Here is a 24,432-nt window from a genome sequence, read left to right on the forward strand (position 1 = left end):
AGGAGGCAGGAGGCAGGAGGCAGGAGGCAGGAGGCAGGAGGCAGGAGGAGGCAGGAGGCAGGAGGCAGGAGGCAGGAGGCAGGAGGCAGGAGGCAGGAGGCAGGAGGCAGGAGGCAGGAGGCAGGAGGCAGGAGGCAGGAGGCAGGAGGCAGGAGGCAGGAGGCAGGAGGCAGGAGGCAGGAGGCAGGAGGCAGGAGGCAGGAGGCAGGAGGCAGGAGGCAGGAGGCAGGAGGCAGGAGGCAGGAGGCAGGAGGCAGGAGGCAGGAGGCAGGAGCAGGAGGCAGGAGGCAGGAGGCAGGAGGCAGGAGGCAGGAGGCAGGAGGCAGGAGGCAGGAGGCAGGAGGCAGGAGGCAGGAGGCAGGAGGCAGGAGGCAGGAGGCAGGAGGCAGGAGGCAGGAGGCAGGAGGCAGGAGGCAGGAGGCAGGAGGCAGGAGGCAGGAGGCAGGAGGCAGGAGGCAGGAGGCAGGAGGCAGGAGGCAGGAGGCAGGAGGCAGGAGCAGGAGGCAGGAGGCAGGAGGCAGGAGGCAGGAGGCAGGAGGCAGGAGGCAGGAGGCAGGAGGCAGGAGGCAGGAGGCAGGAGGCAGGAGGCAGGAGGCAGGAGGCAGGAGGCAGGAGGCAGGAGGCAGGAGGCAGGAGGCAGGAGGCAGGAGGCAGGAGGCAGGAGGCAGGAGCAGGAGGCAGGAGGCAGGAGGCAGGAGGCAGGAGGCAGGAGGCAGGAGGCAGGAGGCAGAGCAGGAGGCAGGAGGCAGGAGGCAGGAGGCAGGAGGCAGGAGGCAGGAGGCAGGAGGCAGGAGGCAGGAGGCAGGAGGCAGGAGGCAGGAGGCAGGAGGCAGGAGGCAGGAGGCAGGAGGCAGGAGGCAGGAGGCAGGAGGCAGGAGGCAGGAGGCAGGAGGCAGGAGGCAGGAGGCAGGAGGCAGGAGGCAGGAGGCAGGAGGCAGGAGGCAGGAGGCAGGAGGCAGGAGGCAGGAGGCAGGAGGCAGGAGGCAGGAGGCAGGAGGCAGGGAGGCAGGAGGCAGGAGGCAGGAGGCAGGAGGCAGGAGGCAGGAGGCAGGAGGCAGGAGGCAGGAGGCAGGAGGCAGGAGGCAGGAGGCAGGAGGCAGGAGGCAGGAGGCAGGAGGCAGGAGGCAGGAGGCAGGAGGCAGGAGGCAGGAGGCAGGAGGCAGGAGGCAGGAGGCAGGAGGCAGGAGGCAGGAGGCAGGAGGCAGGAGGCAGGAGGCAGGAGGCAGGAGGCAGGAGGCAGGAGGCAGGAGGCAGGAGGCAGGAGGCAGGAGGCAGGAGGCAGGAGGCAGGAGGCAGGAGGCAGGAGGCAGGAGGCAGGAGGCAGGAGGCAGGAGGCAGGACCATAGTTCCATTCTGATCCCTCATTAGATCCTTAGTCTGCAGAAAATTAAACGGCACTGCATCCCTCCCTCCCTCCAGCCCGGAGGTTTGTCGGATTGAATGTGTTGCTATTACAAATACCATGCTGTACTATACCACCCCCTTGGCCATGCCCTGAGTCGTATGTCACTGATCACCCTGTGCTCGAGACGGAAGCCCCCGCACTGCGGACGGCGCGCTGCTCTCTGCTACTCAGCACGGAGCTGGGCGGGAGAGTAACTTTGGAGCTGAAGCGACACACAGAGTTCTTTACTTTGCCAGATATTCTTTTAATGAGAATTATAAAAGACCACAAACATTTTTTTTTGCAAACTGCCGTTTTTTAAAACAAATGATTTGCTTTTAATTACAAATACTGTGTAAGACAATGCCTTCTTTTGCAAAACCAATAAATACAAGAACACATTTTAAACATGTGATTTGTCCAAAATATTTGGAAAAAAAATAGCCTCATTTTTTTTAGTGTCTTAAAAAAATCAGTACATCCTAACCTTTTAAAGAATAAGTTTGAAGACCTGACTCCACTGGAGGAAGAAAAGGAAGGAATGGCCATCCTGTAGCTGCTTTACATAGCTTCTGCGCATTCTTCCGACGTCACCTGTCCTTTCTGGGAACTCTTCGCAAAAATAGCTCCATTGAAAATATGTCTAATTAACTGATTAAAGGGGAGAAAACAATTCTATGGAGCACACATGTATAAACTTTACCATAACAATTATGCATATCAAAAAGACACTAACTTTAAAAAGGTACAAAAAAATTGGGAAAAGCCTGAATTACAGGAAAGAAAGTCAAATTTATTTAATGAAAAACTAGAATTAATAAAAATTAGCAAATACACACACGAAAAAATATACACACACAGCAGCACTATGCATCGACTCACAAAGGGGGAAGCAGTGGCCTGAGGCCACGCACATGGCTTGTCAGTTACAGGAGAAACCCGGATGCGCACGCGCACGCACGCACACGGGTAAAACGCAAACCAAAACCCAGTATTTCCAACAGTACGCTCAGATCTACAACGAACACAAATTCAGAATTATTTTACAATGCTTCCTTTCTTAATACAAAAGATGCCCATCTTGGGTGTATATATATATATATATTTTCAGTGGTTTACTGTTGACTTACTTTAAATATATTAGTGTTACTACATGCAACTGTTTCCTGGATTTGACAGCCTCTCCTTTCATTTACCTTCATGGGACTAGCCCCACCTGCCCCGGTTTCAGGGTGGCAGGCGGAAGGGTGCCTATTCTCTGTGGAGTTGAATGCAACAGTTTTAAACACTGGCCAGAAAATGTTCGATTGCCATTTCAACACATGGAAATAGTTACATTGATGCCTAAATTGCCATTCTCTGCAAAAAGCTGTGCGATGCTGGTGTCGAAGACTAGACAGTCGCTGTTCATAATGGCCGTCGCGATCCCCTCGTGAATAGACCGCGGAGTGGCTTCCCAAGTCAATCGCCGCCTGTGACCGTTGAGCTCGAGCCGATACGCGAAATTCTCGGCCTGCTTGCGCGTTCCGATCAGCTGCACGATGGCAAAGAACTGCTGGTGGCCGTCGTACTTCTCCTGCTTCTCCAGGACCAGCATGAAGTGGAAGCCGAAGCAGGACTGCATCATCACCCAGTCCACGGCGCCGGGCAGGTTGATGTCTGTGGCGAGGAACACTATGTCCTCCCCCTGCAGGGTGGTGATGGACTTGTGCTGGTGCATCAGGTGCGGCATGACGGCGTCCAGGGAGCCCTGCCACTTGCAGGACGCCCCGGGGCACGGGCAGGAGTACGGCCGAAACTCGCAGAGCTCCTCGTGGTCTGCTTTCTCCGTGTGGGGCAGCGTTATTTCACACCCAGAAGACGCGTATTTACAAGGGAACAGTACCGAGTTGGCCACTTTCTCCATAGCCAAGTTGCGAATGGACCCCAAGGGGCCGCGGCAGGTGGGGCAGCATGTGAGCTTTGGGCGACAGTTGCTACAGACGAGGTGGCCGCTCTGACACTGCAGGATGGGCGGCAGCACGTAGTCGAAGCAGACAGGACACTCGAAGAGACTGGCCAGGTCATTGTTGGACGCGGTGGTGCCCGTCAGGGCGGGCACCCTCTGGGACGGCGTGCACTTGGAGGTCCCGGTAGGCAGCGCTGTGGCGGTCTGGCGGCTCATTTCTGTAATAAAAGCATAAGTAAAAATAAAAAGAGGAAGGAGAAAAGTCGCTACAGTTTTAACTTCTTTTGCAAAGTTATACTTGTTTCATGCAAATTTCACTGAGCAAAACAAAGGACAAGAAACAGGGTTGGGGAACTGCACGAAGTATGCATTTTGATTACTAGGAGTCACACGCGGGATGAAACATCTCTACAAAATGTTCCAGAACACGTCGGAACTCACTTCCTTACACAGAAAGCACACGCCACCCTCCGGCGCACCGTGCAACCAATGCTGAAACAGCCCCGGGCCCTGAGCGGCAAAGAGACAGCGTGAGCGGCTCACATCCAACCAGGTCGGTTTTGACTGAACGCTCCCCTCCCTCTGCGTCCAGCCCCCTGCGCAGTCTGCTTTTCCCCGTCCGGGGTCAGCTGTGCACAGCTGTGGGGAGTTGGAAGTGACCCGGAGAGTCACCGAGGCACTGACTGTGACGGACTCCTAGGGTGACCAGTTGTCTGCTCGAGAGCAGACTCTGGGGGATGGATGGGGGCCGAGTGCCATCCACCACGCATCCCCCCCAGTATGTCTTTCCCCAGAATGTTACCCCCGGTCCCACTGAGAGGGCTCCCCTCAAAGGTGAGGGGGGGATAGAGGGCAGACACTGGGCTATCCTCCAGGTTTCTAGTCTGACAGTCAGAGAAAGCGAAGCATTGTATCCTACTTCCACAATACAAATCAGATGTAATTGGCAAAGGGGAAAGTTAGGAAAAGAAGGTAAACAAAAATAAGAGCCTCAGAGAAGCACACACAGTCCTGGGGTGTGGGGGGAGGGGTCCTTGGACCCGAGGCTCTCCCATGCTGCTGAAGACATGCGTCAGCACAGTAACAGCTGTCAGGGAGAGGTGTCCCCTGGCAGAAACGCCCGGCAACGTGACTAACCGTAGGCCGTGGGGCAGATGACACAGCGCCTTTCCCCAGGAGTCTACCTGTGTCTTGGGGCAAAAGACCAGCCTGCTGCCTAAGAGTGGGCCCCGTAACTACACAAGCCACACGTCTACGAAATTAAATTTAATGCCTCAGATTTAACATTCGCTCAATTATCATCATTATTCTGTTGCAAAGAATTTCACTCTGAGAGCCAACGCTGGCCACCAATAGGACACGTCGATGCAATCTCGTCCTGTGTCACTCGAGGGCAGACACTCCGAAATGCAGCCCAGGGCTCCCACGTGACCGACTGCACTGTCGCTAAACCGGTGAGAGCTGGAGAGCAGACGGTCGGGCACAATCCCACCCCACTGGGGCTCACCCCCGCGCTCAGGGCTGCACGACCCCGTGTGCTCCCCATCGCAAGCCCGGCACGGCCAGGTGTGCGGGCCCAGTGAAGGCACAACTCAGGGGCACTCTCTCCTGTGTTCCAGGTTCCCCGGGACGTTCCTCGTGCACGTGATCCGCGCATTTTAGGTCACTTGTCAGGCAATGGGGTGAGCACTGCCCAACACCCTGTCTGTGCTACACGCCGATTTCACGGTCCATTTTCTGCTGCTCGTTAAGTGAGTAAAATAATACTTGGGAAAAAAATGCTAAGCCACCAATGCCTTTCAAATTACTAAGCTGAAACAGCTCCTACCATCTGAGAGTCGCTAAATACTACTAAGCAAGAAAAACACTCCTGTTTAATTTCTTGGCTTAACAAGATAGTTACACTTGTAACAATAGTTCAGGTTCACGTTACGATGTATCTTTATTATTTTCCAAATACTGTAAAAAGCACAATTTAAATTCCTATTCAAAGTGTGGACACAGTGGAACGTGGCTGGTGATTCTTGCGAAGGTATTACATTCCCAACATTGCTGTTGCCACAACGTCCCAGAGCTCCCCAGACGGAACCCAGCCGCAGGTTCAAACAGAAAAGCGTCCGGGCTCCAGGAGGCCCTGCAACTCAGCAGCGAGGACTCAAGTGTCCACGGAAAACTGCCGGAGTCCCCATGGGACCTTAAGTTTAAACGCAGATCAACAGAAACGCCCCTGCAAGTTGGACCACGTTGCAGCCAGTCCTGATCCAGTCGGCTCCCGCCCCTCGCAACTCCCCCGGTTCCCGGTGTAAGCCCCTCCCCCCCCCTTAAAAGCCAGTACCTTTTCTCTTCCTCGTCCCAGCGGCCGGTAAGCACGTGAGCAAGGTGCCCCTCCAGGAGTACAGAGAGGCCGAGGTCGACTTCCCGGTCATGGGAAGCCCGGCAGCGCACAGCCCTTCCCCCAGAAGCAGACACCGTTGGTGGCAGCGGCCCCTCCTGAACGGCTTCTGTTCCCAAGCATGTCGGGGTCGAGCTGTCAGGACGCGCAGGAGGTGCCCTGCTCCGTCCACTCCCCAGAAGCACCGGCTCCGGAGACAGCGAAAGGAAGCCTCTTCTGTCTCAGGAGGAGCGGACTACACCTCCCCGAGCTCAAATTCTCCTGCGTCTCCAAACCCCGGCGCCATCGCTGAACTGCCCAGCCGTTCGTCCCGCCCGCGCCAGCTCGAGTGCAGGGCGGGTTGTAGGTGCGCAGTGGCGGCACCCCGGGAAGGTGGCGTGCTGGGAGGCGCTCAGGAGGGACTGCAGGCTCCGGCCACTGGAGAGCCCTTTGGAGCCCAGGGCCCGGCCCAGCGGTAGCTGGAGAAGCTGGCTGCACCCACGGCCGCAGGCGCCTCCCCACGGGCAGCAGCCAGAAGCTCTGCGGGGCGGGGCCAGCAAGGAGGGGCGGCGCTGGAGGGGAGGGTGCGGGGAGCTCAGCCCCGCCCGAGCTCCACCCACCAGCCGGAGGCCGCTGGCGAGCACCGACCCCCGACCCCCGACTCCAACCGATGGGGCAAAAGCCCGGGCGCCCCAGCACTGCCACCAGCTGAGTCAGGTCGGAACACGCTGTTTGCGCAGGCCAGCACACTCGGACATCGCCACTTCGGAGGGCCTCGGCCTAGCTCGCACGGGCTGTGTGGGCCCTCCCGGCACTGCCGGGGCTCGCTGGCAGCATTCTCCCCACCGCACTCAGCAACTGTTCACGGCGCATCCTCGGCTCTCACTCGCGTCTCCATTTCTACCGCCAGCGCCGCACTCTAAGCCCCTCTCGCTCCAGAAACACTGCACTGAGAGAAGAAGCCCCCCATTAAACCCCCACCCCCACCTCCGCGCTGAGGCAGCATCCCCTCCCCACTCTGCGAAAGCCCGCCCACGTGGCCTCCCGAAACCGAGTGGCTTGCTTTGTCTGTAAACAACCATCAGCCTCGCCCCATCCAGTCCTGGGCCTCGGGATGGCCTTGCGTCAGCCGGCGCGCTCCGGGTGCAACCTGCCGTTACGTCGCGCTCCGGCGGCCCGCAAACGCAGGAGCTGGTGGTGGGGGTGCGCCAGCTGGGCAGGGGAGGGCAGATCGCCCACTCCCGGCATCGAGTCTTAGCGCTCAATCAGTTCCCACCCTCTTACTTGTGTGTTCAGTCGCCTCGACCTTATTTTACTATTAGGCTATACAAAACATCACGAGGAGAAGAACGTGATTGAAAATACGCTGTCTGTTGACAAATACAAACTACTATTACCGACGTTGTCTCTTCTAATACTGATCCGTTCTAGGTAGGTCTCAAGTTTCTAGGCAGGAGACTTCCAATGTTTTAGGCAGAGAAACACTTCCCAAAAGCAATTAAGGCAGAACCAAAATGTATAAAACAAAAGAAGATTCCTGATTCCGCAAGCTAAAAGAAAATTTCACTTCCCCCCAAACTTCCAAAGGACCTGCACAGAGCCTTCCGAGCATTGTCTGAAACATCGTTAGTCTGTGAACAGACCCCTCAGCAAAGGAGTCGCAGAGGGAAAGCAGAGCTGTCCTCGGACTCACAAGCACTTCAATCCACACCCAGTGGCCAGCCCCGCTCACCTGCGGAGCTGGGACACTTCCAGGCTCGTGTGTATTCTGTCTGCACTGAGGGCGGTGGAAACTTACACAGGTCATAGGAGACCCGTATTCCGCAATGTGCAGGTATTCGTCTGACACCTCCAAAAATTACTTGCCTGGCGTCTTCAACTAGTTAGAGACCTGGACTGGTGGACTCCAGAAACACATTCTAAAAATGCCTTCAGCTTGTAAAGACGGTCACACATGTCTGCCAAAGATCAGCTGCCACTTAACTAATTTTTAGACAGTAACCCTTAAAAGAATCTCTCATCTAGGTAGGACTTACCTACAGTGGTTTTGCAGGGACCTGAAAACCACCCAAAAACTACAATACACTAAGACAAGCCCACAGAATCCAACGTAAGCAAAAACTCAAAATTCTGCAAGAGTGTACTAATTACTTATACGTTCTAAAGACTACATCTCCAGCCCAAGTTGGTATAAAGTTTAAATAGACTGTAACCTAAACAAAACCATTTTAGAAACAGCCTTCAATGTTGTCTCAGCAAGTTCAGAGCATTTAACCATCGCTTTGACGTACCAACCTACAGTAGAAGTAGACGAACTTAAACTTTTCTTCTCAAGTCATGTGGGAACTTGTTTCCTTTTATTAAATGGCTGACGAAGAATGTGTCTGATTAGTCATAACCACGTGCCTGGCTACTCTAATTAATACACAGTGTTGTGCTTTGCATTTTCTTCTACTTTATAAATGTTACAACAGCAGGCAACTAACGCCCCCCTCAAAGATGTCCACGTCCTAACCTCCGCCACTGAAGCTGTAAAAACGTTCTGTTACAGCGGCAGCAGGGAGGTAATACAGTTACCAGCAAAATAAATGTAAAATGGAGAAAGACTCAGACAGGGAAATGGTCACAATGTATCATCATAAAGCAGGTTACACACAGAACATACATGGGAGGTACAGGGCGGGGCGGAAAGACTCTGCACCAGAAAATGACCAGTTAGATAGTTTTCGGAGGGATAGGGGGCACTGGCGGTTTTAGCTCTATTTCCTTCAAAGGGGACAATAAAGAAACTTTTTCTGTAAAGATTAGTCTGACTGAAAAATATGGAAACAGAATAAGAGGTAAAACCTGCATTCTTAATTTAGGAAAAAAGTAGGCTGCCAATACCATTACCCCTCTCACTTCTCCCAAAATCATTCATAGAAACAACATATTTACTGTAAAATAACAGTACAGGTCCCTATTATAAATTGTTCTGTTTTAGAAATCAAGGGGTTAAATCAAACTACTCCATTCAAAACATTTAAGGGTTTTTCTCCTTTCCTCAACTGCTTTTTGCAAAAAAGGTACTTTGTCCATTTGATATTGTGATGGGTATTATGCATAAAATGTTTGTTAAAATTAATGTTAAAAATTGCTTCTATTTTAAGATTTACTTTTCACACACTGACAAAATTTAGGCAGGTCTCATTAAAAATTCAACATCTTAAAGCACCAAGTTAAAAGTCAAACTTTGTTTTACACAATGCTAAGAAAAAAATAACCCATCTTTAGTTCCCAGAACTGAAGCAAAAGAAAAAAAATGTTAATTGTACACATTTTCCTAAAAGCTCCGTTTTCCTGAAGGTAAATCTGAAGACTTTGCAGCTACAGAAGAAAAGTTAGTGCCTCACAAGACTGACGGTGGGAAAGCCCAGGGCAGAAGACCCCGCCCAGGGCCACCGCCAAACGCGAAGTCCGCCCACCGCGCCGCCCACTCAGCCCACAGAGGGAAACGCTCAGACCCTCACGCAAATCCGGAAAGCACCGCACGTTTGCTTTTTTACTGACTCGCTGTGTTTTGAGACCTCTACCTCAGGTTAAAAAATGTGTATGTACATAGCATAACTTAATCAAAACCTGTCAGGCACTACACCAGCTAGATCCTGGAATATGCTAATGAGATGCAAAGTAGGGGATGCCCGAAAACTGTCTCGTCAAAGCAGCAGCCCATCCGCAGAGGAGTTAGGACGAGGGAGGGGCTGAAAAAGAGAAGCCAGCCTCAAACCCAAGAACTCTCGGCACTTCATTTCCAGACGCGAGGGCTCCCGGCAGGGGAGGGCAGCAGACCCGCCGGCGCAGTTCTCAGACTTCCCCGCGCTCACTGGCCGTCTGGGGTCCCCTGGAAGCGCAGACCGGGGCTGAGCCCGAAAGTGCGGCCAGCTCTCGGAGGGCCCCCGGGACGCACCCGCTCCCGGGCGGCCGGCGGCCGGCGGAGGCCCACGGTGCGCAGCAGAGGCCTAAAGGGCTGGGAGGACCAGGCGAGGTGAGACACCCGGCGGGCAAGGTGTCTGGGGTGCAGGGGCGAAAGGGGCGGCAGAAGATCTAGAAGACTCCCGTGCGCATCAGTGCGGGAGGAGACTGTGCTTCATTACGGTGCCTCGTAAACTGCGTTCTCATAGGAAACTCGCATATTTGTCATCAGAAAAAACTAAGAAAAAAGGCAAAAGCAGACATGCTTAGACATGGAGGAACTCAAGGAATATGGTACCCATGAACCCTTATGAAAATTACTTGGTGAAAAAAAAAGCAAACCAATCAAGTGATGAATCAAAATAAGTAATTTAGAAATGGTGATTCAGCTGTAAAAAGATTAGTCAACTGTGACTCTTACTTAAATACAGAACTGAGACTAAACTACAGGCATTAAAATTGCAAACTAGCATGTCAACATCACAAACCTGGACCAGGGACAGATAACTGTAAAATAGTACACAATCACTTGACAAGCAAGTAGTAAAAATAAAATGGCACAACCATGTGGGACCCACGAAGAGGCCAGACCACGGCTTGGGGAGCACGGACATTAGAGTAAGTCCAGAAACAGGTCTTACAGCTTCACAAAAACTACAATTTCAATCAAAGACCTACCTGTACAATGTGAAACTATAAAAGCCCTAGAGGTCAACATGGCAGAAAATCCAGATGACCTTGAGTCTGGCCGTGACTTCTAGAAACACCACCAAAGACGTGAACCAGGAAAGTCTAAAAATCTCTGCTCTGCAGAACTCACTGTCAGGAGGATAAGAAGACAAACCACGAATTGGGAGAATGTAACTGCACAAGACATAGCTGATCAACAATTATTATATTTTGCCTCCTGTAACGTGCACTTTCCCCAAGTTTTGGAGGGAAAATAAGGGTGCATATCACACATGGGCGTAACAATGCCACATAAACCTGACAGGCACACACACGGCGGCTGCCCGGCGTGCACGGCAGTGCGCTGTGCACACCAAAGTGCAGCATTACCCGAAACACACAAAGCGACTTTCAGCCCATGTTCTTCCTCCGTCCTGTGGGTTCCGTACACAGGCCTCATAAACTAGGTTGTATCTCCATTCTGCAGAGGAGGAACTCAAAGCCCAGAAAATGGCCCTTGACTGGGGGCTGAGCTGGTTGGATGGGGACCAGTTACAGACGGGTTGTGGGTCTGGTCCCAGTCAAGGCAAGGCGACACGGGAGGCAGACGATGATGTCTCCCTCCCTTCCTGTCTCTCTAAAAAATAAATACACTCTTTTTTTAAGATCACAGAATTTAAGAAGTAATAAAAATAGAGCCTGACTGACTGCTTTATTGCTAAATCTTATTTTCTTTCAAATAACCCTAAAAAAAAGTATGAATAATCTCCTCAGTCTGGTACAGAATATTTAACTTAGCATCCAACACATCTTTTCAGTGTTAATAAAAATTGACAAAAATATTTAAAATTTCCCTAAATTCTTTTAACATTTTATTTACTTTTAGAGGGAAAGGGAGGGAGAGAAACATCAGTGTGTGGTTGCCTCTCACGTGCCCTCTACTGGGGACCTGGCCCACAACCCAGGCATGTGCCCTGACTGGGAATCGAACCGGCGACCCTTTGATTCCCAGGCCGAAATTTCCCTAAATTCTTTACATTAAACCTCTAGCCCTAACAAGTAGTTGCTTGTTGATATTTTTTGCATCAAAGTGGTAGAACCTGAGCATCTGAGTTGGCCGTTAAATCATCAGACATTAAACCAAAGTATCAAGAAAAGAGGAGCAGAGAAATAAAAGGGGAAGAAAGAGGGTCAAAACAGGCTTTCTATTCTTTTTTCTCGGCGTTGTTCTTTATATATTTTTTCTTTGTTTTCTTTTGTCATTTTTTTCTCACCCTTTTCATTTCATAGCACACATTATTAAATAATAGTTTGGGCAACACAGTAGAAATTATTGAAACTATGTCAGTCAAGATTGCAACACAGTAATTACTGCAAGTCTCACAGTCCATACAAGCGTCCATGCCCTGGCCAAGTAGCTCAGTTGGTTAGAACATCATCCACAAAGACACGCCAAGACATGCCAAGATTGGGGGTTCGATCCCAGGTCAGGGCACATATAAGAATCAACCAATGAATGCATGAATAGGTGGAACAACATATTTTAATACCATGTTTCTCTCTTCCTTCCTCTCTCTAAAATCAAATACATTTTTTTAAAAGCCTCCAAATACCAGTCCCTCAGTCATCTGTGTCCAAGTCTGAATGCAACTGTCTACCGCCCCGTGTTTTACACTCTCTCAGAGCGTAAGGTCAGCACACACTGCAGCGGAGGTTCGCCCTCTTGCTCCATCTTGGCACTAAGCCACGCTGGGGAACTTTATGCGACATATTGCGCCCAGGCCCACAGTGTGGTGCCGCCCACTGAATGCCACACCCCAGCTGACACGTGCAGCAGATGAGCGCACGCGCGCGCACACACACACACGCACGCACCTCAGAACAAACACTTCAAAGCACATCAAACTCGGCAGCAAACTATGAAGAGCTGATGCTGCACTAAACAGAAACAAGCACACACTTGGGACAGAAGAGGTTTTAAAAGCAAGGTTAAAAAAGCACTCGAGAGAGACTTACTACATCATCTGACTGACGTCTCTTTGCTAGTCAAACAGAAAAATAATGAAATTTATGGGAAATAAATGTCACATTAAAATTTATGGAGCCTTATTCAAATTAAACTATACTCCACGGAAAGTTATAATGTGTCTTCATAAACATTACATCTGAAACTAACCAAATCATTTCAGGCATTTCAAAGAAGGGTACAACACATGAATTAACATACACTCCAACTTTCCTCAAACTAATTTCTCCGTGACATTTAACATTTCAGGTTCCTGTTAGCCCAATCTGAGCCACCTGAACTGTGTCAGCCCTGTCACTGAAGGACCCCTCGGAAGCAGCGGCCCCCGGCTCCAAGCTGGAGCTCCAGCACAGCCAGGACGGCAGGCTCCAGACAAGCGGGGCGGGGCGGGGCTCACCCAGAAACGATTCATGTGGGTGAAGCAAAGCCACATGCCAGCTGGCTCCCACTGGAGCCCTCACGGGTCAGGAAGGAAGTGCGTCACGTGGCGACCCCACCACACAGGGCACCTTGGGTGTGCTTGAGCCAGAAAGGACTTCCAGCCCGGCGGTCGCAGGGCTTCGGGCTCCATCCTCAGCAGATGCCACCCAGCGCCCCACGGCGCAGGACACTGTGACCCACTGGTCTGGCGCTTTCGTCTGTCTTTAAGTCGCATGTTCGAGCGGTCACCAGCGTCTGGCAGCTCATCCATCACTGGCTGACCAACTGCGCTCACTGCCCACGACCACTCCTGGCCCTCCTGCCCCACTGGGCACTCCTCAGCTCCTTCACTGGCTCCTGCTCCCTTCCCCAAATTCTTGAAATTGGAAGTTGTCCACGGTCCACTTTTCTTCACTTAGGGGACCTCATTTGGCCTTAATAGTTTTTAAATTCCACCAAAATTTTCAAGGACTTCAACATCTTTGTGTCTACACCAGGTAAAACAAACAGAACCCCTAGACTTTTCTGGAGCCCCGATGTCTACACCCAACTGCCCCCCGACACCCCATGGGGGTTGGGGGCTGTCAAAGCAGAGCTCCCGCCCTTCCTCCACACCACCTGCCCACAGCCTTCCCTCCCTGGTGGCAGGCAACTCCACCCTTCCAGGGGCTCGGCTCAGAAGCCCGAGGGCACCCTGGCCTCTTCTCAGCACACGACAGACCCGGTGCCTCCTTCCAAACCGCATCCAGAATCCACCCACTCTCACCGCCTCGACCCCTACCACACAGCCTAAGCCACCGCTCACTCTCACCTGGATTACTGACGCAAGACCCTCCTACCTGGAAACCGGTCTCCCTACCTCCATCCTTGCCCCTCCACCCCACGCGCACCCCCGGCACGTTCTGAGCACAGCAACCAGAGAAGCCCAGTTCACGTGTGCACCGGATCATGCCACTCCTCTGCTCCACCCCCTCCCCACCAGCACCCCTACACATCCGGTGCTGGGCCTGTCCCCATCGCTGGGTCTTCGTCTCCCGAGGCACGGCCTCCTTGTCCCAGGTAGCCAGGCTGCTCCTTTGGGCCTCTGCCTTAAACTGCTTTGCTCCTGGACACCCATGTGACGGATAGTTCCTTCCAGCCTCTGCTCTTCCTTCCGCTCCTTCGCAATGAGGCCTACCCCATCCCTTGGCGCTTGCCCACGATCCGGGTCACTATGCCCACCTACTCCTTGCCCATTCCACCCTCTTCCACTTCCCTTCCCCCATTTCTATCTGCTTTTCCATAGAATGTATTACTTTCTAACGGGTCAATATAATTTACTTGTTTACTATGTTGTAGCCTCCCCACCCACGCACCCCCAAGCTGGAAGGTAGGAATTTTTGTCTGGTTCAATGATGTACCCCAACATGTGAAACAGTGCCTGGCATATAGCATGGGCTCAATAAATATTTGTTGAATGAATGAATAAATGAGAGAGCAAAAGATCTATGGACTTCTGAGTAGTATCATCCAAAGCTATCCAGATACAATGGAACAAAGCTTCCTAACACCCTCAGAGAAAATGACTAGCACTTAGAGCTCCGGACCTGGGCCAACTGTGCTGGGTGTTGAGGGCAGAAGAATGACGCAAGGTTCAGAAACACACGTCCTCTGGTGTGGAGCTCCTGGAGGATACACTCTTCAAACACAAGGGAATGGGCCAGGAAGGAGGGCAGCTCGGGCTCCGGCAAACAGCAGGCCCCGCCCACAAGAGGGCGAAGGGAACGCAGACGATGGCTACCACGACAGCGACCACGGTGCACACTGCAGGGAGAAAGCAGTGTGAGGAGGCACCCCGAGCAACCGGGGCATTTCCACGAGTGGTAAGGAAGGCAGGGCAGCATTAAGAATAAGCACAGAGAAAACAAAGCAAAACAACTACATGAAGACAAGTATGAACTACAAGGAAAACTGCACAAAGGCAAATCGAACAGTGCAGGAGACAGGGAACAGGCAGCAGCCTCCCTCCATGTGTGGGTGCACACACGCCCCACGAAATGGAGGAAAGAGGGCAGGAGCTGTCACCGCGGAAGACCAGTGGTCCCAGCACCTCTCCTCTCCCCTCAGCGTCGCCTTTAACCTGCCCTTTAACCCGCCGCAGTAGGGCACTCACTTAACGATGTTCACCATGCTTCCTAGAGTAATAAACACAGCAGAAGCCCTCAAATGCCAACGTGCCGCCACCCCCCTCCCATTAGAAAGGAGCAAGTGACCTGCACTTGGGCACTGTCCTCTCACCTTCAAGACCTCACACCCTTAGCAACCCACCCCACTGGCATCAGCCTCTCCTTCTCTGCTGGTGCAGTCCCTCTACCATCCGAACGCGCTCGTCCACCTCCCACCGGCCTCTGGGACCCGCATCCCCGGCTGGCCTCTGCCTCACTGGGTCATCTGGACGTGTCTTGGAGCCCTCGCCTCCCACCGATTTGAACCTACCCTGCCATAGTGCTGCCCCCTCTGTCCCCCCTTCCCCCGTCTTTCCCGTCTGGGTAACAGCACCATGACCCACCCAGCTGCTCGAGCCAGAGCCCACCTAATTCCTTCTTCCCCTCACCTCTACTACCTGACCCACCAGCAAACCCTGTTAAACCCATCTCAGGTCCACCCACTTCTCTTCACCTTCAGTGCCACCACCTTAATCCAGCTCATATCCAACAACTGCCTGGTCACAGAAACGGCGCTGACCAACCAGCTCCCCAAACGACGGGAGAGCGAGTGCCAAAGCGAAAAGAGGGTCGTGTTCCTCCCGACTGAAACCTTCCGAGGGCTTCTCAGCACCCCGAAAACTAAACTCGCGTGCCTCACCTGGCCGTGCCCAGCCACCGCCCTCATCCACACGCGACACTCTCTTCTCTGAGCTCCCAGGGCAGTGCCGGTCACTCCTGCGGTCACTCCTGTCTGCCTCGGGGCCTGCACCTGCTCTGACGACCACCGGAGGCGTCAGCGGCCCCTCCTTCCCAGGCCCCGCTGGCTCCGCCCCTTTCACCACAGCCCTGTGCCACCGCTGACAGCAGGCCTCCCCCTGCCCCGTCACCCCACAAGCCAGCCAGCAGTGCTGCCTCCTTACGGCACACACCACCACCTGCAGTTCTGTTTATGTCCCTCAGCAGACTGTGAGTAATCATACTCAGAGAAACTAAGTAACTGGCTCAGCAACTGGTCTTTAAAATCACAGAAGCACTTTCTTCGCATGGGGCAGTGTGCGTTTATACGCAACAGCAGGCAGTGCCCCTGCTCTCGAGGGGCCAACGTCACCAACACGACTAGAAGGGACAGAGCCTGACAGGGCCACGAGAAGATACCTGCAGGTCTACCAGGTCTCACTCTCAAGAACTTGTCCTCTCAGCCACTTACTACCCCTGCGGCTGCAGCAGTGGGATGTGGGGAGGGCAACGTACCGAATAACCTGTGTGTGCTAATGGAAACTAAGGCTCAGAGGTCAGTCGTGTCCCCAAAGTGGCACAGACAGACGTTTGAGAGAGTAAGAGCAATCCTGAGCAAAGGCATAGAGATGCTGAAGTCCAGGCAGAGCTCAAGAAACAAAACAGAGCCCGGTCTGATCAGAGAGAAAATGCGGCAGAGAATAAAGCTGCAGAAGCATGTTAAGGACAAGGCAAAGGCACTGGGCAGTCAGCAGCCCTATCCTGAGCACGACTACAGTCCACAGACATGCCGACCTCTACAGGAACTAGGGGGACCAAAACACGGTCCCACACAGGCTGCAGGCTACTGGCGTGGGGCGTGGGGCACACAGTACAGACAGAATTACAGCTCAGGGGTACACGCTACAGTGGATACATGTTACTGCAGAGAACACTACGGGAACTGAGAGATGACACCCCACTCAAGGCGGGAGTCCAGAAAGGACGTCGCAAATAAGCTAGGCTGAGACCACAGAGCTCAGCGGGAAGAGACAATGCGGCACACACAGGCACCAGCAAGCACGCAGTTGAAAATGGTAGGGAAGCACGAGAGCCAGCTCAGGAGGGGCTGTGCACGTCCTATCCGTGTCAGGTAAGTCACCTGTGTTAGAAAGCTCCCTTCAACTGCAGTAGGAGGAACTGGAGGGAGGACAGAGACCAAAAGCAGGCACACTACTCAGAAAGCCGAAGAGAATGTACTTGTGAAAATGAGAGAGACAGAGGGAGGGGGGGAAAGGGAGGGGGGGACAGGCCGCAGAGCAATGCCAGATCTGAAATAAACAGACAGGAGAAAAGCCAGGGCTTGACCACTAACTGGATATAGAGAGCAAGATTTGGACAGTTAGAAAAGTGGACGTGTAAATTTGAAGTACCTTAGGACATAAAAGCGGGTACATATCATCGTACATTTGTCAAAACTCGCAATATACAATATCAAGAGAGAACCAGAACTAACGCCCAGACCTCCGGGTGGTGCGTGTCAAGGCTTACAGGGAGGGTAACAATGTATCGCTTTGGGGGGGATGCCGTAGTAGGGAAGGCTGTGTGTGAGCGGGAGGGAACAGGGAGTGTATGGGAAATCTCAACACCTCCTGTGCCCTTCAGACGAGAGAGTGCCCGAGTCTAGGGCTCAGCGAGCGGAGGCCTGAGTGTCTCGGGCGTGCAGGCGGCCGCAGTCAGAAGCACGTTATGTGCCGAGGGGTCCCGACGACACCAGAATACAAACCGCAGCCCCAGCCCCCCTGCAGCAGAGGCTCTAGCACCCACGTCCGTGGCAAACCAAGCTACCAGCATTTACAGTGTGTTAGAAAAACTGCTGTTTGAAAGAAATCATTAAAGAAACATTATAAAAAAGAAAAAGTTATCCTCAGGAGTTTTGGGTTGTTTTTGGACAGGGGGTGTGGGGAGTGACAGGGAGTCTAAGGTTTTCATGTATTATGTTTGTGGGGAGGTCGATACAAAAAAATACCCAGAATTTAAACATTTTACAAGGGGTGTACAGAAAATCTATAATTATAATCAAAAGTCTGTAACAGATCTCTTCAAGGAAGAAAACCCTGCAATCTTTAGAAACTGGGCATATCAACTGCTTTAAAATATAAGTGGTCACTTGGCAAAGTTACTGAACACTGCACTACCCTCGTAATGTAAGACCTATTTTCAAAATACTGAAAATAAAGAACTATTCTTCAAACCATGTCACTATTGCCATAGTTAGATATTTCCTTTAACTCCAATTAATTTAGCCTGATTATAATATTCTTAATTGCACTATTAAAGAGCATTGCTCTACAGCAATTTTATAAAAATTTCCCAAACTTAGAGGCAACAGATATTAAGCTGAATTGAAATAATTCTGTTTCTGAATTTGTAGTCTGCGAAATACTTATCCAGAAAAGTTCTATATCTATTAATTCACTGTAGTTCTGTTTAAAAATATGATTAAATGTTGATAAATTATGCTGGGAGAATGCCAAGGGGGTCATTTAGACCAACTCGATAACAGAGCTAAAGAAAATGTTTGGCAGAGCAAACTCCGCGGATGCAACCAACCCTTCCAGGTCACTGCAGCGTCCAGAACAAGACAACTGCACGATCTGTCTCAACACCTACTTGTCACAAACCCCCCGGCGCCACCTGCCAGCGGCCGCCCGTCGCCCTGGGCCGCAGCTCCACTCGCTCCCCCGCGGCGTCCGAGGGGGCGCGGCCCGGGGCCCGCGCTCCGGGGGCAGCTCGGTCCCGGGACTCGGGCGCGTCCCGCCCAGCGCCCCGCGAGCCCCTCCCGGAGAAAGTCCGCGGCGCCCCCTCCCGAAACACCTGTCAACGCGCCCCCGCGGCCTCGCGCTCTCCGCTCCGAGCAACAGATGCGCCGAGAGAAGCCGCCCCGGGGACCGAGGGTCTGCAGCGCGGTCTCAGCCCCCGGCCGTCGCGCCGGGGCGCCTCCCAGCCCGGGGACGCAGCACCCGGCCCCCGCCCCGCCCGCGCCCGCATCTCGGCGCCCCGCGCTTCGCAGGTGACGCGCCGCGCGGGGCCGGGGGCGCCCGGGCCGAGGCCACGACCCGGGGCAGCGCCGGGACCCAGGCCGCCGAGCCGCGAGCGGGGGCCCCGGGACGGGGCACGGGAAGCGGGAAACTCGCGGCGCGCGGCGTCCGGGCGCCCCCGCAGCCCCGGGGGGCGCACGCGGGGGCGCCGGGGACCGGCCCCGAGCGGCCCGCCCGCGGACGCGCGGGGACCCCGGCGCCCCGCGGCGCCCGCGCTCCCGGCGGCGGCGCCGACGCAGGGCCCGGGCCCGGGCGGCGGGCGGGGCGGCGGGGCCGCGGGCTCAGCTGACCTCCGCCATGTTGGCCGCGCTCCCCGGACCCCGCGCAACAAAGGCCGCGCGGGGACCCGCGGCCCGGCCCGCCGGCCCCCGGCCCCGGCCCTGCCCGCCTCGCCCGGCCCCGCGCGGCCCGCCGGGCCCGGGGCGGCGGCGCGGGGCGGGCGCGCGGGGCGGGGAGCGGCGGGGGGCGGCGCCGCGGGGCCGGCGGGGCCCAGACAAAGGCGCCGGGCCGGGGGCCGCCGCGCCGGGCCCGCCGCCCGCCCGCCCCGAGAGGCCCCCCGCGCGCGCGGCTCCTCCCTCCGCGCCGGGGCCCCACTTACCTGTGGGCGGAGGGCGCGCCTCGGACCCCGGCCCCGGCTCACACGCGCTCCGTCGCCGCCGCCGACCCCCGCCGCCGCGGGCCGCGCCACCGCCTCCTCCCCGCGCCGCCGCCGCCGACGGGACGCTCCGGGCCGCCGCCGCCGCCGCCGCCGCCGCCGCCGCTCGAGAGCGCGCCCCGCAACGGCCGCCCCGGCTCCCCCCTGGCCGCCGCCGCCGCCGCCGCGCCGCGCGTCCTCGAGCCCGCCGCGCGCGCCCGCTAAATACCACACACTGCGGCGGCCGCCATGAGGAGGCGCGGCCCCGCGAGCCGGGGCCCGGGGGCGGGGCTTCGCGCGCGCGCAGGCGCAGAGGCCCTGGCGCGAGCCCCGCGGCGTGGCTCTGTGAGGGCGGCGGCGGCGGGCGCTCGAGCCGGGAGGCGACGGTGGCTGTGGCTGGAAACCTCGCGCCCAGCGGACGCCCGCGCGGCCCGCTCCGGCCCGCGCACGCCGCCCGCGGGGAGGAGCGGCGAACTGCTCGCCGGCTCAGGGCTTTGCGCGCCGCCCGCGGGGCTTTGTCCGTGGCGCGAGGGGTCGCTGGGCCGGGAAGGCTACCCGGGCGCCACGCCACCCGTGCGGTCTTGTTGGCTGGTCTTGCTCGCTGCCTCCCCGGGCCCGTCCCAGTTCCGCTCCTTCCCAACCAGAAACGCGCTACCGGATACCCCACCCTGGAAGACCCGGGGGCAAGCCCCTCCCTTAGGTTGGAGCTGCCTGCCCCCCCACCCCAAAAGCGGGAAGAGTTTCTAAGGTTTGTCTACAACCGAAAACCACGCCTCTTCCCCCGTGTCCAGGTCTGGAAGCCAAACGGGAGTATACGTTCTTCCCATTCAATGAAAACATAAAAGGAAATGCCATTCACAGTGCTTTGATGGATACAATGTATTCTGTATACCTGAGCGAGCGCGGGTGTCTGGGACATTCACGAGCCCTGATTAGACCCTCTATGGAAACAGTATTCTACGGGGAAACAAAGTTACTTTTTATATGTTAGAGACCCAGGGAATTACCTCCCCGTCGTCTCCAGCCTCCCCACCGGTTGGAAATCCTTCCGGTGGGAAGTGGGAAGTTTTTAAGCAAGCAGTCCCCTGAGAACACACTCAAAGGTTAGCTAGAAAGCCCAAGGCTCGGAGTCGGAGTTACCTCAGGTACTAACGCAAGCTGCGAATTTGCAGCTCCCCGAACCAATGGGCGGACCCACTGTGTCCGTGTTGATACTGTTAATTCTCTTCTCTACCTTACACTTTGCACATTGTGGCTGCTGTCTGCCTCTGGGACCATTAGCACATCCAAACAGTGTTTCTTGGGATCTGGGGAGTTAAGAAACAAAAACAAAAAAAAACCCTCTCGCGTTCTTAGCCACAAGTTATACTGCCAATATGCTGATCCCCAAAGCCCAAAAGTCATTGGAAGAACTTGGGTTATTTCGGTGTGTGTAGTAATTGATGGTGTTATTATGCATTTCTTCTGCTATAAATATTTGTAGAAGGATTCTAACGTGTTCAGTCATGCACTGTGCTTAGTCGTGGAGCTTACCTAGTGAGGAAGGCTCATTCATTCATTCATTCATTTGACATGCCAGGCACCGTGCTAGGTTCTGGGAGTACAGAGCCCCGCACTCATGGACCATATACAGTCTGGGGGGCAGGGGTGGGGCACAGACATTAACCAATCTCACAAATAAATGTATCATGACAACTGTAAAACATGTTTCAGAAAAGAAAAAGGGGGCCTGATGCTAAGGAATAAGAGGCCAGGTACATGACAGGACAGGTTGACTGCGTAAAGTTTAGGAGGACAGAAAGTTTGGGAGGAACTGGCCGAGTTGGGAGTGGTGGACAGTGGAGGACTTGCTTTGGGGAAAGCATTGCAGAAGAAGCCCTGGCAGGGTAAGGAAACTGCTCAATTCCAGGAACTGAAAAAGGTCCCGCTTGTGGGCTTTTTCCCTTAGCGAGAGGGGTCAGAAATGGAAGGGCACAGGCCAGGGCTGTGGGGTAGGCAATGATGCTGAGGCTGATGGAATCAGAGGGTCCGGGGTGGGCTGGGCTTTGCGGCCCAAGGGACCCAAAGTGCAAAATGAACGGACAATACTTCTAAGGCTGGTAAGGCTGACAAAGGGTTCACTGAGGAAGGAAGTTGGCAGTGGGCCTTGGCTGAGGGGATTGACCAAAATATGCAAAGACTGCCCAGGAACGACACTCAGTCCGGGCAAGAAATGAAGCTCCGAGCCCAAGAGGCGGCTGTGGGCGTGGAGACGAGGTCTTGGCAGAGACCCCAGAGAGACTGCTGCACCTGGAGGGGAGTGGGGGTGGATTTAGGGAGGGTAGGGTGTGAACGGGGATGAAGAGCAAGGCTGAAGATAACAAAGATAATAGTATTAGCCCCTGTTTTTAAGAGTCTGCTCTGGGCCAGGCCCACACATGACCTTGCCAGCCCTTGTGTGAAGTAACACCTTGTTACTTCATTCCATATGTGCAGCAACTGAGCACAAAGAGGTCAACTAGCTTGCCTAAGGTGACGCAGCTGCTAGGCGGCCAGGACTCAAACCCAAGCCCCCTACTGCATTGCTCTGCTGGAAAGCCTGCTCTGAGACTTGTAGTTTGGCAAATGGTGGCAGACAGGGGCACCTGGAGAGGAAAGGTAAATTCTGGCGTTGGAGGCCTTAGGTGTGAAGTGCCCAGGGCCAGGCGGAAAAGAGCTGAAAATCCGGAGGTGGCAGTTCACTGCCCAGGGGCGGGGGTCAGTGGGGCGGGGAGGGGCTGTGTGTTCTGTGAGTCACAGCATCTGCAATCAGAGAGGGCAGGGGCCTAAGAGGTGAATTTTGAGGTTTGTTGATTTTAATTCAATGAAGGCAAAAGTAGACTTTTTACAAGCACATATTTTAAAGACCTAAGATAGATCTCAACCAACTAAATTTAAAAAGGGAGGCATGCAGGAAACCACGATGCATACAGAGTGTGAACACAAAGTGGCATCTTATGTTAGCAGGGGCAGGTTCCACACTCCACCCTTAAAGAAAAAAACAAGCAGTGTAATTGTTAAAAATTATGATTTCAAGGTTACCCTTGAAAATCCTTTAAATCACCCATAAGTCACAGTATCCATTGTTTGATTTAGATAATCCTGTACCCAGTATATCTGAATAAAGTTTGCTCAGATAAAATACAGTGTTACAGTATTCCTACTCACGCTATTTAAATTGCACTTTTTTTTCTCACGTTTTCTTGGGGTGGGGGGAGGCTAACAGAGTCCAGTTTCGCTCCTGTTCGGAGGTAAATTTTCCACTTTCACAAACAATGCACTGGGACCAGCCACGGGCTTGTAAAAGATACAGGTCTCACTTTCTTGGCCCTGAGGGAGAGAGGGAGAGAGCATCGTCCCGATGTCAACGTTGCACTCTCAGCCTCTCTGCAAACAGTGTAACGGATTTGACTAAAGAGAACTTGCCATTAAAGTTCCGAACAGCCCACTTTCCCAAAACCAAATTCTAGCTCCCCGAGACCGCATCACCCACGCCTCCTCCCCACTCCCCCCACCCCCCCTGCACTGTGTCTATCTGGGAATGACCGACAGTCCTCATTTGGCTCACTGCTGACAGGGACTTACCTTGTAAACTGGTGGGTTCTCTGGAACGGCTCGGTGCCCAGGACAGAGTGTCCCCTGAAGACGGCGCATGCCAGTCGGTCTCCGAAGTCTTGGGCCTTTCACCTCGGTCACTTAGAAGCAACTTCTGCCTCTGGAATTCTCTCACTTGCTTTGTTTGGCTGGGTTTATGCCTCCTCTTCAGTAGAGAAGTCCAAACAACTTCCTTCTCCTGCTTCCTTTTACACAAAACTAATCTCATCAGTTGTCTCTCCACTCCTGTTAACTACATTTAGGAGGGGTTTCAGCTGGTTGAGTTGATTCCAAATGAATGAACAAATGAATGAATGGGAGGGATGGGTGGGACATAAACATCACTACTCTCGATTTTAAAGGTTCGAAGGAAAACAGACCCCCTGCGAGGTCAGGAGTCATCCTTTTCTGCCCAGGCGGGAGGCTCTGCTCCCTTGACAGTGGACCCACAAAAAGGCATTTTGTAAACTGTGATGTCAACCCAAAACAGTGCTCTCTGCTCGATGGGATTTCAGGATGAGTGCCAAATATTGTCAGGCCCCATGGGGAAAATTGTGCAGGGTAGGGAGCCTTCCCGGTCCACTCAGACCACATTCGAAGGGCCATCCCATCCACTGCAAATGGAACAGAACATGCTCATCCCGTAGCTGACCTTCAGGAAACGCTCCAGAAATAGCATGTGGCTTTATTTTCCTCTTTCCTTAGGAATAAAGCAAGCGCTGGTGATAGCGTCTATACTTGGCTCCTATATGAATTCCCATTAACTCCATACTTAATATAGGTCAACTACCAACTCATTGGCATCTTCTCAAAAACAACTCCACTTCCCACGATGCCTGGTGAGATTACACCAAGAGATGAAGTGGAAATAAATGGGCTAAGGAACGTGTTTTAACTTACTTCATTGGTCTGTGGCTTTTGACAACGGAACCACGCTTTCAAAATTAGATAACAGTTTGTCTTTCACATGGGAGTTCCCTGGAAAAACACACACACACACACACACACATTTCTTCTCTCTCCTACCCTTTCTTAGGTGACTATTTTTAAACTGAAGAGTGTTCACGCGCGAATCTAACCAGGTCTTTCAGCACATCGGTGTACCTGATTGAAGAAACATGAGTTAAAATTACACATATATATAAAAATATGTATAAATTACATTTTATCTTTTTATGTATTATATTTCTGTATTTTATATGTATATACTTCAGATATATAAAGTTCTAACCTCTGTTTTGTCCCTCCAATACAAAAATGCAATGCTATAGTAACTTTTCAGATGCTCCCCAAAGCTCAAAAACACCCTTAGCCCCACTCTCCCTCCTCCTGGTCACCTGTGCCCGTTATCCAGAGCAGAAATCCTGCCTTGGTTCACTCCTCGTCCTGCTGCTGACCTCATCGGTAGCTCTCTGT

The 24,432-nt window shown here is 53.7% G+C and overlaps 2 protein-coding genes across 3 annotated transcripts in view; one reads left to right on the top strand and one right to left on the bottom strand.

The window, feature by feature from the left end:
- The window catches only part of LONP2 (lon peptidase 2, peroxisomal), a 62,533-nt gene extending 59,817 nt beyond the window's left edge, over positions 1-2,716 (top strand). Inside the window, exon 17 of the mRNA XM_053916191.1 lies at positions 2,595-2,716. Within this exon, the coding sequence (XP_053772166.1) occupies positions 2,595-2,716 (122 nt within the window). The remainder of the gene's footprint in view (positions 1-2,594) is intronic.
- On the bottom strand, positions 1,626-19,635 carry SIAH1 (siah E3 ubiquitin protein ligase 1). 2 transcript variants are annotated; one of them, XM_053916192.2, is made up of 2 exons: positions 19,369-19,635; positions 1,626-3,550 (listed from the first exon to the last, which is right to left on the bottom strand). In XM_053916192.2, the coding sequence occupies exon 2, from the start codon at positions 3,546-3,548 to the stop codon at positions 2,700-2,702; it is 849 nt and encodes a 282-aa protein (XP_053772167.1). In that variant the 5' UTR covers positions 3,549-3,550; positions 19,369-19,635; the 3' UTR covers positions 1,626-2,699. The 2 variants fall into 2 exon arrangements, with proteins under 2 accessions (XP_053772167.1, XP_024407225.1); XM_024551457.4 differs by lacking the exon at positions 19,369-19,635 and adding an exon at positions 5,668-6,662.
- Positions 19,636-24,432: the final 4,797 nt, after the last annotated feature.

This window comes from Desmodus rotundus, chromosome 12, assembly GCF_022682495.2.
Source record: "Desmodus rotundus isolate HL8 chromosome 12, HLdesRot8A.1, whole genome shotgun sequence".
Lineage (NCBI taxonomy): Eukaryota > Metazoa > Chordata > Mammalia > Chiroptera > Phyllostomidae > Desmodus > Desmodus rotundus.